Source organism: Symphodus melops, assembly GCF_947650265.1.
Source record: "Symphodus melops genome assembly, chromosome: 11".
Lineage (NCBI taxonomy): Eukaryota > Metazoa > Chordata > Actinopteri > Labriformes > Labridae > Symphodus > Symphodus melops.
Window position 1 is genome coordinate 13,894,531 of NC_136701.1, and position 12,892 is coordinate 13,907,422.

Consider the following 12,892-nt stretch of genomic DNA (forward strand, 5'->3'; position numbering starts at 1 on the left):
ACAAAGACAGATCGAAAAAACGAAATCCAAGCGGACCTATGGAAGCTTGACTGAGCCTTTGCAAAAAAAGCATCCAATTATAGCGTGCACAGTGCCGATGCGCTATGACTGACATAAAGTTTCTCCAATGGGAAACGTAGAAACTACTTAGGGGCGTTTCCAGGAAGAGAGTGTCTACATTTTCCTGTAATGGCGGACCAGACAGAGAGCGAGGCTATCGGGTTCAGCGACAACAGGTCAGATATGAGCAAATAAGGTGTTTAAACAAATATAAACGAAGCTGGGTCGTAGGAACAGCCTGGTGGTTGAATCAAGTTTGTCCGCGGTGTTTCTGGTCGAGAGGTTTCAATAAACAGAGGTGTTCTCATGTGCATGTAGCTACGTTAGCGTGTTAGCTTCTAGATAACTAGTCAATGATGCCAAGCGGCTCGTGTCAGTTCCCCGCTCGTGGCACGCGGTAAACACAGACAGCGAGTGTAAAATGTCCAGATGTTTGTTTCTCTGTTCCTGGGCTGCAAACAGTAACAACCCATGGGCTTATTTAGACGCCCGAAACACGTCTCAAGTCTTCGTTTCGTTCATATATTTTTAGCGTCTGTTAGCCATCTAGCTAAGCTATGCTACATTCATTTCTACTGAGGGGCATACAGTGTGGCGTGGTTTATCCATATTTTTTTAAAGGCAGTGCATCTTTTTTTCTTCTAGAATAGCACAGTAAAGAATACAGAATATTAATGTGTGCCTTTTTAGAGACTCTAAATATATAAATGCTTCAAAATACTGCGAAACGAAACTTATTCATCACGCCAGAGAGGCATGGACACATCTGTGCAGATGATGAAAACAACATGAACCAGCAGGCCCATATGATAACAAAACTATGTTCTTTACTGTAAAGGATCAGTTATCAACCATTCTTCGTCAGTCTGAAGTGAATTTGTTTGTCCTAGACTTTATTGCAGCCTCCTCCATTGAATACTTTATAATTGTTAAGTAAGGGGGACACATTTGGTGCATCAAGTTTGAATCTGTAGTTTATATATTTGATATTGTGTTCAACATTGTGAATATTAAATTTGCCAGTCTGAAGTAGGTATTGAAAATCCACCCTTTTGGAGAGTGTGTGGAGACTTTCTTTTTATAAGGTTGTGTTGTCGTTTCTGTAGTAACGGATACATTAAGGAATTATCTCCAGGTATGTGAGATAACTTGTAAGTCTTTTTTTAATTAGTATATATTTAGCATCCATAAACCCCCGTGTTTGACTTTACGTTTCTCCTCAATGTGCTAGAATGGCGCAGCAGGCACTGCGGTTCCGCGGCCCTACCCCTGCGACTGCCCCTGCAACCGCCCCCGCTCAGACCCCAGTGTTACGAGGCCCACCGCCACTCCTCAGGCCACCACCTCCTCCTTTTGGGATGATGAGGGGACCCCCGCCACGCCCCCCATTTGCGCGTCCCCCCTTTGATCCCAGCATGCCACCAATTCCACCACCAGGAGGCATGCCACCACCCATTGGACCTCCCCATCTACAGGTGACCTTTTTTCCCATCCTGATCTGCTTGTGTACTGTTTTACTTCATTAAGGTATACTACTGAAATAACGAACTTCATCTGCTATAATGGTGTTGATGTACAACATTTAGGGAGAGGCAGAGCAGCAGTAAAAGAAGCCCTCTAAATAGTGTCTGTTTTAATAGTTATTTCACATGATATATGTTGTCTGTACAAGTAGCATTAGTTTTACTTCATCTTATTTATGTGTTAAGCGTCATTGTGAGTTGGATAGAGGATTTGATTTCAATGAAAACTAAAAGAAGTGCTTTGCAAGGGAAACCATACTTATGTGGTGTTTTGGAGGATATGAAAATTGTTTACTCTCGCACCATTGACACTCCTTATCCTTTGTTTCAGAGACCTCCCTTTCTTCCCCCACCAATGGGCAACCTGCCTCCTCCTCCAGGAATGCTTTTTCCTCCAGGGATGCCCCCCATCCCCACATCTGGATCCCCTGCCCTCAACCCCACAGAAGAGATCTGGGTAGAGAACAAGACCCCAGAGGGAAAGGTAAGCTGGAAGAAACATCAACTTATTTATTCTGTTTGGAACTGCTTAAAGCAAATGCTTTGTTATATTTTTGTAATTTTATTTCACAAAGCATACATTGAAGCACTTAATGATTTTGGACGGATGTTGCCTTTTATTTATCTTTTTCACCTTTTCTGTCCCCTGTACAGGCATATTACTACAACGCCAGGACCAGAGAGTCAGCATGGAGCAAACCGGATGGTGTGAAGATTATACAGCAGTCTGAGCTAAACCCTCTACTTGTAGCCGGGGGCGGGGCAGCGGGTTCAGGTGCAAGTGGAGGGGGGACCACATCTGCGAGTTCAAGCAGTGTCAACACTACAGCAAGCACGGCAGCGGCAGCCTCCCCTACGCAGTCTCTGTCCACCACCCCCACCCGCACACTCACCTCCAGTCCAGACTCCAGCTCCTCCCCCTCCCCCGCTGCAACTATCACAGGTAAGTCCACACTCCTATTTCAAGCATACACACACACACACACACACACACACACACACACACACACACACTAACACTCATAAAGACTACAAATCCTCTTTTTCATGTCTTCTATTTCCCTAAAGCCACTGTTATAGCAGACCTGAACCCAATTTCCACCGTGACCTCAACTGTTACCATGTCTCCCGTCACCGTGGTAACCGTTTCCAACGTGCCGTCACCTGTCACTGCAGTGCAGACCATGCCTCTGCTCCCTGCAGGTCTGCCTCACAGTGTGGCCCAGACCACCGCAGCCATACCTGCCTTCCCGCCTGTCATGGTGCCACCCTTCAGGGTGCCCCTGCCAGGCATGCACATCCCTCTGCCAGGTAAGGGGTGCAAACTCAGAAACAAAAAACTATATTCCAGCTGATGTCTACTAACTAACCACATCCTACCATGGTAGCTTGAAAGTCCTTTTAAAAAAAAAAACAGAATTGTTTTGAATTCAATTCAGTCGATCAATTAAACCCATACGACCACTCGGGGTTTCCAGTGGAAAGATCAACGGCTTCACACAATATTACAAATAGCTACACAGTACATTTAAATGAAGTAAAACAGAGTTATAATTAAAAATCTATTGGCTGGTGACTAGTTCAGGTGTTTGGTTGAAGTCCGTCGTGTAGAGGGTGGAAAAAGTAATGATGGGGGGGAAAGAACAAATGTAAATCTTTTCAGTCCTTACAGCCTTTCTGCTGTACATGAAGGTTTGGTCCAGAGTGTCGCAGCACTTACAGGCTCAGGGGCAGTTTCTCAGTTTTGAGAAAAATTAACATTTTGGACACTTGAGAACCTGTCGACTTCTCGTTTGGTAAAATGTTTGTTAAAGCTTGAAGAAACAACATAAGAAGGAGTATTTGTTGGATTCCCAGTCATTCATGAACATGCTCCTCTTAGTCTAATGTGTTTCTCTCAGGGTCTTTTCTGTCGCTTTTCTCTTCCCTGCTGTCGCGTCTTCTGTCATTCCCCTTTTTTCCTTGTTCCACATTTAAACAGAATTAGATCAAAGACGATTACTTGAGTAGTTTATTCTGTTTGTTGTTTTTTTAGACAAAGTGTCCTTTCAGGCTGAGTCCAGATCAGACATTATTTTAATTCAGCTGACAAATATCAGATTAAGAGTTGTTCAGTGGCGTTCAGAGTACTGTGCGGACATTAATGCATACACACTTAACAAAATGCCTTTTGATATTTCCTCCCCATTTAAAGAAATAAATCTCTTATAATTAATAATTTGTACAAATTAGTCTAAAAAAACAATTCTTGATTTGTGAACCTAATATGAACTCCACAATTCCCGAAGAAGTTTGAAATCAGATGTCCACAGTTTAACTGTATGATGCACTGTCCTAAGATTTGGGTGTGTTTGTCTGAGCTGGGCCACACACACACACACACACATTCTCACACACCATGGTAGTTGATGTCTAGTGTCCTGCTGTGTTCAACCAGATGCTTGCTTGTCCGTTGTTCTTGCAGGTGTAGCAATGATGCAGATAGTAGGTGCACCCTGTGTAAAGGCAGGCCCCAGCGCCAACGGTAAACACCCACCCGCTCGCCTCTCAGACCTACAGTAGATGGCATGGTAGTGAATGTTTACATGAGTCATTTACTGTATATGAAAACCTTCAGTGGCATGACCCTGAATGCTCTAAACATGCAGTGAAGTCTCTGTCTTTACATCAGACAGGAAGAGAATGTACAGTTTTATTTTATTAACCCTTATTTAAACACACTCGTGCTGTAGATTTGACATCCTCATATTACTGTTTACTCTCTTCAACCTGTACTCCACATCTAATACTTAATTAAAACACATATTCTTGTGGGTGTTTTATTGGACAACTGGCGAGTCATGCAGGATTCCTTTTGTGTAAAGCAAAACGTTAGACTTTATAGCTTTCACTTAAAGGCATGGTCGGTCATTTTTGATTTTGAAAGTAGCATCCTGTCCGTTCTCCTTATTCACTCACCCTCTGTGCGCCCTCAAAAGCAACGCCCCTCACTTACATGCACTAGCGCCGGATTTCAGCTCATGCTTTGAGTGTGGGCTCATGCATGCACGGGGTAGAGAGGCTCGATTGGTTTATTAAAAAACAAAAAAACATCATCGAACATTGGTCGAAGATTTTACAGGCTTACTGCTTATTTGTTCCTTTTTCAGAGCACATACATAAGATCTTAATTACTGTAAGGACATAAAGACAATCTCAACCCAAAACTTACAGAGAGAAAATGACCGTCCCTGCCTTTAATGATGACTGAGCTCTGTTTGCGTGATGCCCTCAGTGACTCTTCGGGAAAGTGTTCGGGTGTGTTCAGACCTAAAGTGAAGCACATTATGTATGTGGAATAAAAACAGAAAGCTTCGTCATAAATAAATCTCAAATAAAATGTCTACTTTTTTGTATTACATTGCAGATTTCCTCCAAATATAACTCCAAAATACAGTGAAGCTGTAGGTCACTAGGGATATTAAACAGGTCTTTCCAGGCTGATTGGAAACCTACCTGCTGGTGTCTATTAGAGAAATCCTGTAGCTAAACCCCACACACAGGTCGCCCTGCTGGAAGCAGCAGGAGAGGTTTTCCAGACAAAGACCATGTTCAACAGGACGAGCTGTGTGCACGTTACGGTTCTTTTATAAAAACCTGAGGATATTAACTCGCGCCCGTAACTCAAGGCCTGTATTTGAATTGCTAATGAGCCGAACGCAGCTTGAGCTTTTCGCTTTGTTCAGTTAATGAGAGGACGCGGGATATTTTTCATTGTTGAAGGATTGTGACTGTAAACTACCTCAGTGTTGTAGCTTCCATCACCTGGTAGTGACTCAGCACTTTATCAGTTCAGGGTTCTATGTCGTGGTCATGTATTTGTCTTTTTACTGTGGCATGGTTGTGTGTGAGGTCACTTTGTTTGTGTACGTGGCCTGTTTGTTCTTAATCTTTTTTTTTTCTTTTTTTTTGTGAAGCCATTTTTAGACTTCTGCAGTTTGCTTCATTTATTGATAGTGTGCAGATAAATATATTGCAAATATTCACTCACTGATCTACTAATCTAGATTTCAAGATGATCAGGGAAATGCTCACAGTGAAAGCCCTATGAAAGTTATAAATCACTTACTCTGCTTGTGGAGCTTTCTGTCTCTGTTCTGGTTTCGCTAATACCTTTTTTTTATTTGAAGGGTCAGCCTGGGAATTACTTCTCAAAATTGATGTATAAACTTATGCACTCTCTAGATTTGAGTCAAATGTTTTTTTTTTTTTTTTTTGGGTCCAGACAGAAAGAAAATTCTCAGCCGATCATGTTCTGTCTGCTTCCTCTCTTGTCTGATAACAGGCATGCTTCCTGGCATGGGTCCTCCTCTTGTGTCTATGATGCACCCACAGCTGACTCTCTCTGCTGCTCCTGCCTCCATGGCCGGATCTCTGCATCTGCCTGAGTGGTCAGAGTACAAAACAGCTGATGGGAAAACGTACTACTACAATAACAGAACACTGGAGTCCACCTGGGAGAAACCACACGCCCTCGTGGAGAAAGGTAAGCTCTGCTGACAACAGTCATGCACACGCACTAGTCTGACCTGGGACCTGTACTATGATGCAGGATTTGAGATTAGCCGGGTACCTTCAGGGTTAAATAATGTGTCCAGCATGATTTTACATCAGGTAATAGTCCGTCAAGTTAATGGTTATATCTCACTGATATTATTCCTCCGTCAACAGAGACTGAAAAAGCAGCGGAGCATTTTAGTTGTTTTTTAATTGTACAATTATGAATAGCTTCTTATGGTTTTAGTTGTATTTTCATATTAATGTTTCATGTCTCCATGCCGCTCTGTTTGGGATGGTCAGAGCTGCTGCTGAAATAAAACTTCTCAAACTGTGTTACTTGCTACAGAAAAGAGTTGGACACATCTAGTTCAGAGAAGAAACGGGAGTAATTACAGCCGGTTCTAAGGTGAACTAACGATGAAAGACATAATAAGCCGCAGTGTGCATGTTAATACTCGCTAATATTTCTTTTTTGTGCCCTTGTGTCCTTCCTGCATTTGTTGCTGCTGTGATGTAACTTCAGTCTTCGGGAGCCTGTTTGTCTTAAACGTCTTTATATTGTTAGTATAGTTTGATCAGAGTGTATAGATTTGACGATGTGCTGACGGCAGACGCGGTGATGATTGTGATAGGTTAAATGAAGCTAACTCCGCCCTTTTTATGTGAACGCGCTCTGAGCAATTCTGGGTTGACCCATCAGGTTGATAACCAGCTACGTCAGACTGTTAAGCACAATCTCTTGTGTCAGGGTTCGTGAAGCCAGATCACCCCAAAATAACCCTGGACATGTGGAACTGGCTTCGTCGTACAGGCCCCAGGAGTCATGAACCACCAGTCCTGGACTGGTTTTCCAATCTCAAAAACCTAACCCTCTTTTTTTCCTGTTTGCAGAAAAGGAAGTAGAAAAGCTGAAGGAGCGTCTGGCCCAGGAGGAAGCTGAGGCAATGGAGATGGAGGACGAGGAGCACAAAATGGAAAACATGAATAATGAAAAGGAGGTACTTCAAGATTATCTAGATAATTTTCAAAAAAAATCATCTTTAAGCTTCATGACATCTTATTGACTAAATGACTTTCATGAAGCACATAACAGCTGCAGGGAATAAAAATACAACATATCAATATAACACAATCCATGTCCTCAGTCATCCCTGACTTTACCTGTAAAAATGAACATCTTATCTGGTGCCCTGTGTTGTTTTGCTAGCACTAATCAAACTAACTTAAACACAACTCTTCACATTATAGCTTTACCAGCCGTAATTATAGTAATTCATCCCTGATGCTTCTAAGGGGCAGTAAGGCTCCAAGGTGCGGAAGATAATGTTATGAATGGAACACTGATGGAGTGGACCAATTTTTCTTCATCCAGGCGCCTAAAGAAGAAGAGATGACCGAGGAGGAGAAAGCCGCTCAGAAAGCGAGACCCGTCGCCACCAACCCGATCCCGGGCACACCGTGGTACGTGGACAAGATCGCTCACGCTGTCCACTCCACCCCGTCGCCTGACGAATCCAATTTCAATGTTCTCTAATGATTTCGCATGTTTCACACTGTCTTCCTATTTCTTCAGGTGTGTGGTGTGGACGGGTGACGATCGCGTGTTCTTCTACAACCCGACAACACGGCTGTCCATGTGGGACCGACCCGAGGAGCTGGTCGGCCGAGCTGATGTTGACAAACACATCCAAGAGCCGCCGCACAAGAGAGGCCTGGAGGATGTCAAGAAGACAGGTGAGAAGACACGCACAGACAGTCAATGATTCTGACTGACAGGATGTCTAATTATAAGTCAAAGATACACACTGAATTCTGCTGCTGACTATATTTGTTTTGCATGTTTGTTTCCAGTTGTCAATAAGGAGGAGCCAGAATTAGCCATTGCCACTGAAGAGAGTCAGGATGAGGAGCCAACAAAAGCCAAAAAGAGAAAGCAAGTCACTTAACACTGTAGAGATTTAAGGAGTCACATAAATGTCTATTTTTCACGCTGATTTAATCGTCCTTAACATCTCTCTTCAATTTGTATCACGTTGTCCCTTAATCCTCACGTCTCATCCTCTGGTGGTCTGCGCGCTTTGTCCCTCACAGGAAGGAGGACGTGAAGGAGCCGGACTCTGAGAAGGAAGCGGCGATGGAGGCCGAGCTCAGAGCCGCCAGAGAACGAGCTGTAGTGCCCCTAGAGGCTCGGATGACTCAGTTCAGAGAAATGCTCCTGGAGCGAGGGGTAACGATGACTTTGTGCTGACATAGAGTTTGCAAAGCTTGTCCTTAATCTGAGCATTTCAGCTGAGGCAGGTCAAAGATAAACAAAGTGTACCCGGGGCATCATTCCAAGTTTCCTGAAGCTCTTTGTACATTAACTTTTGCCCGTTCCCTAATTCTTATTATTGAAAGTATTTTCTACTGGATGTCATTCAAAACATTCCTCCAGTCAGTATCTACACTTCATTGACATTTTGGTTGTATGTGTTTACTGCTCAGCTGTCTATTTAACCTCAATGTTGTCTGTATTATACGAAGGTGTCTGCGTTCTCGACTTGGGACAAAGAGCTTCATAAGATTGTGTTTGACCCACGTTACCTTCTGCTCAACCCAAAAGAGAGGAAGCAGGTTCGGTTCCTTCCCTTATCGTCCCATATTCCTCCTTCCCACCATCATAGTGTCACGCGATGGAAAGTTTCTTTTGAAGACTTAAACTGTTGTGTTGTGATAATGTCCACTTGTAGGTGTTTGATCAGTATGTGAAGACGCGAGCGGAGGAGGAGAGGAAGGAGAAGAAGAACAAGCTGATGCAGGCCAAAGACGAGTTCAGGAGGATGATGGAGGAGGCGAAGCTAACAGCTAGGTAAAGGGACAGGCCAGTTTGACTACTGGTAGGTTCTGATTGGTGTTTAAAGGGATACTATTACAAGATATACTTGAAGAGTAATATATTGTGTGCTGACAAATAGTGAGAGATCATAATTATAGCCATCATCCAAAGGAAACTGCCTTTATGACTTTTTTTTATTGTTATATTCATCCACAGAGGTTTGAATTTGTTTTTGTGTTGTGAAAGACAAATTTGTAAATTAAATTCAATCTGTCAAAGTTTTAAGTTCAAATTGTCTGTTTTTTCCCCTCGTACAGAACAACATTTAGTGAATTTGCCGTGAAGCACGGCAGAGATCCCCGGTTTAAGACCATAGAGAAGATGAAGGACAGGGAGGCCATATTTGTGGAGTTCATCACTGCAATGAGGAAGAGAGAGAAAGAGGACTCCAAGTCCAGAGGAGAGAAGGTTAAAATCACTCTCAAACATCAACACAGTGTTTCCCGCTCATGAGTCAGCCAAAAGTTGTCCTCCTCTAAACTGATTTCTTATTGTGTTTTGTTTTTTTTGCGTCCAGGTGAAGCAAGACTTCTTTGACCTTGTGAGTGAGCAGCACATGGAGGGAAGTCAGCGGTGGAGCAAAGTGAAGGAAAGGCTGGAGACAGACCCACGATACAAGGCTGTGGAGAGTTCGGCACTGCGAGAAGAACTCTTCAAACAGTTCCTAGAAAAACAAGCCAAGGTGGGTGGAGGATGATAGCTTCAGGAGGTTTGTGCTCCAATAGAGTTCACCTTCAGATTGTAAAACGTCCCATAATACAAAAAAAACTAAACGAGCTGAAGCGGGCTCTCTGTTGTCTGTAACAGAACGTGGACATCGACAAGGAGCGAGAGCTGGAGCGGCAGGCTCGTATTGAAGCCAGTCTGAGAGAGCGGGAGCGTGAGGTGCAGAAAGCTCGATCTGAACAGACCAAAGAGATCGACCGAGAAAGAGAGCAGCACAAGAGGGAGGAGGCCATCCAGCACTTCAAAGCTCTCATGTCTGATATGGTAAGATGCTCTGCGCCGTTTTTTTCTATTCAAACTTTCTTATATGAAAAAAAAAAGATTTTTCAGGTTTCAAGAAGTACCGTAGAGAAGTACCTCTAGTCTTTGTATCTCCAGTCAGAGCTCTTAATTTACAGCTGACAGTGTTAACTAGATAGATGATCTTATAGGGTATTTGTTGAATTTGGTACGGTCCACTTCCACTATTTATTACATTTTTATCAGAAGAGGTTTTTTTTTACTGTAATGGAGCTCATAGAGCGTTTAATGTTATCCTCATTTCTTACTTTATTTGACAATACCGTATGATGTTTATAGCATTTCTGAAGCAATGCCAGATTTAGCAAAATAACTCATCATGTCGTCTCTAGAAGTAATAGTAGTCTCAAGTAACATGAGGTTTATTCAACAATGAAGTCGTAAAAATGTGAAGAAACAGACGAGCCTGCTCTTTATGGGTACAAGTTCAGCCTTTATTACGTCTAATAATCAACAGCACGATGTCACAATCAGCAAGTGATAGGTTTCAGTCTGTGTCTTCTTTATTCTTTATCAGGTACGCTCTTCAGATGCAGCGTGGTCAGACACACGTCGCAACCTGCGGAAGGACCATCGCTGGGAGTCGGCGTCTTTGCTGGAGCGAGAGGAGAAGGAGAAGCTGTTTAACGAACACGTAGAAGCTCTGGCTAAGAAGAAGAAGGAACATTTCAGGCAGCTACTGGATGAGACCAGCATGGTGAGAAGAACACATGATGAAGTTATTACACAAAAAGTTTGTCATTCAAGATGACCTGTTATTTTTCTTTCTTTCTGATGTGCACTGTCACATCTAACGACTGAGTTTGTGTGCTTGATCCTATAACGGATATTTCTTCTGTTTGTGTTGTAGATCACTCTGACAACGACATGGAAGGAGGTGAAGAAGGTGATCAAGGAGGATCCTCGCTGTATTAAGTTCTCCTCCAGTGACAGAGTAAGACGTTGTATTATTATGCTCCGGCCTACTTTAATATTCCTGTATGATTTAAAATGGGAAAGATTTGACTTCTGACAAAATACATTTAATTTTTGTGACTTTGATAAATACAAACTGAAGTTACATTGTAAGAATCTAAATCCTGAACAATTATAAAAACACCTGGTTAAGAAAACCCTTTTAAAGGCATCATATTATCAGGGACAGTTTCATCCATCTTTTTGACAGTTTTTATATTTTTGAGATTAAGATAGGGATTACTTTTCTTAATTTGTGTTTGTACTGCAGTTTTAACATGAGCCTCAATGAAGTTTCACCTGCAGAGCTGCCAAGGAGCAAAACACGTGCATCACCACTTTCTTTTCATTCCTAATGTCACAAAGTGATCAGTGTTGTCAGGAAACAACGGTATGTTGTACAGAAGTGAGGGATTCATTTAGTAGTTTAAATAAAAAATAAACTGGTTCCAGGCAGCAAAGAGGATTAGACGACTCATCAGAGTGATCAGAAACATAAACATACCCACTTCTCAATTGACTCCAGGGCTGGTTATACATAATGTAGTGTCTGATGTGGATAATCTCTGTGTGTGTAGAAAAGACAGCGGGAGTTTGAAGACTACATCAAAGACAAATACATCACCGCCAAAGCTGACTTCAGAACGCTCCTGAAGGAAACAAAGTTCATCACATACAGGTTTGAAAAAGCACTGTTGTATCTGGGTTGAGAAACTGTTTGTGACACACACATTGTGTCACTTAATTTTTTTTAATTTTTTTTTCCATGCCTCGCAAGACAAAATATTTGAGTTTGAAATGATTTGTCTGTCAAAGAGGATTAAGTGTCGTCTGCCAGTCTCACGTGCTCCTTTCCACCAGGTCGAGGAAGCTGATCCAGGAGTCGGAGCAGCATCTGAAGGACGTGGAAAAGATCCTCCAGAACGACAAGCGGTACCTCGTTCTCGAGTGTGTACCAGAGGAGCGTAGGAAGCTCATAATGTTCTACATCGAAGACCTAGACCGCCGTGGCCCGCCACCTCCCCCCACTGCCTCTGAGCCCACCCGACGCTCTACCAAGTGACCAGTCCCATCATCTTCTCGGCCAGTGCCCTACTCCTCGCCTTCCCTTTGGCCAGAGCATGACCTCCCCTGTCACCCCATGAGACCCGCCCACCAGGCCCACGGCTGGCCTTGCAGTGTTATGATTGCTGAGGGCTCATGTTGCTTAGCGATGTATCATAGAGACCAACGGTTAAGATCTCCTTGTTACGTCCGCTCTTAGCCCTGAAATGTTTTTTAAGGCAACAGCAGGGAACACAGGTTACCTGACAGCAAGGTGACCCTGAAACCTCCACCTCTGACTGACCATATCAGAGGGAGATGTATATGACTGCAACGTAAGCAGTTAAAGAGGTGTAAAATAGCTGATGTAAAAGAGTGTGTGTACATGCGTGAGTGTGTGAAAACACGTGTGTCGAGTATGTGAGTGATTGATGGTGTGTGCATGTGTTGGAGGCGTCCTTAAGCCTTACTGCTCCACTGTGCCAGTCATCGTTTCAGCGGCTCAGTGTGAATGTTAGTTTATTCTCAGTGGTTTACTCCGATAATGCAGCAGTTTGTCTGTGGAATGAAATAAAAGCAACTTCCACTGTTTTTCAATATGTCTTCACTTCATTTATTTCCTACACCAACATTTTTATATCATTAAACTTCCTCATTTAAATACATTTGCTCATATGAAATAGAAAAAATCCTATGACCTGTCCATACTTTTTAACATTTTAATGATTTAATGAATAATGCGCGGACGTGCATACAAACATGCTCCATTATGTCCATTATTTATAGCTTATAGTTCCTTTAAGATTTCCTTTCCTTTTTTGTTTTTTTATAACTAAAAGGTTGTTGCAGTAACAGACAGCAGTATGCTGAT

At 42.8% G+C, this 12,892-nt stretch overlaps 1 protein-coding gene across 2 annotated transcripts; it reads left to right on the forward strand.

The window, feature by feature from the left end:
• The first annotated feature begins 125 nt into the window (after positions 1 to 125).
• On the forward strand, positions 126 to 12,618 carry tcerg1b (transcription elongation regulator 1b (CA150)). Of its 2 annotated transcripts, XM_079355993.1 has the most exons (21): positions 130 to 236; positions 1,292 to 1,535; positions 1,915 to 2,067; positions 2,238 to 2,526; positions 2,652 to 2,894; positions 4,048 to 4,107; positions 5,908 to 6,108; positions 7,014 to 7,120; positions 7,495 to 7,583; positions 7,696 to 7,856; positions 7,974 to 8,059; positions 8,218 to 8,349; positions 8,646 to 8,735; positions 8,852 to 8,970; positions 9,255 to 9,405; positions 9,515 to 9,679; positions 9,805 to 9,987; positions 10,541 to 10,720; positions 10,874 to 10,957; positions 11,556 to 11,656; positions 11,839 to 12,618. In XM_079355993.1, exons 1-21 carry the CDS (start codon positions 190 to 192, stop codon positions 12,038 to 12,040), a joined length of 3,087 nt encoding a protein of 1,028 aa, XP_079212119.1. In that variant the 5' UTR covers positions 130 to 189; the 3' UTR covers positions 12,041 to 12,618. The 2 variants fall into 2 exon arrangements, with proteins under 2 accessions (XP_079212118.1, XP_079212119.1); XM_079355992.1 differs by lacking the exon at positions 4,048 to 4,107 and having other exon boundaries at positions 126 to 236.
• The last annotated feature ends 274 nt before the right edge of the window (positions 12,619 to 12,892 follow it).

Coding starts and splice junctions, on each gene's coding strand:
- tcerg1b (XM_079355993.1), top strand. CDS start 190: ATGGCGGACCAGACAGAGAGCGAGGCTATCGGGTTCAGCGACAACAG. Junction 237..1,291: donor ATCGGGTTCAGCGACAACAG/GTCAGATATGAG, acceptor TCAATGTGCTAG/AATGGCGCAGCAGGCACTGC. Junction 10,958..11,555: donor AGTTCTCCTCCAGTGACAGA/GTAAGACGTTGT, acceptor CTGTGTGTGTAG/AAAAGACAGCGGGAGTTTGA.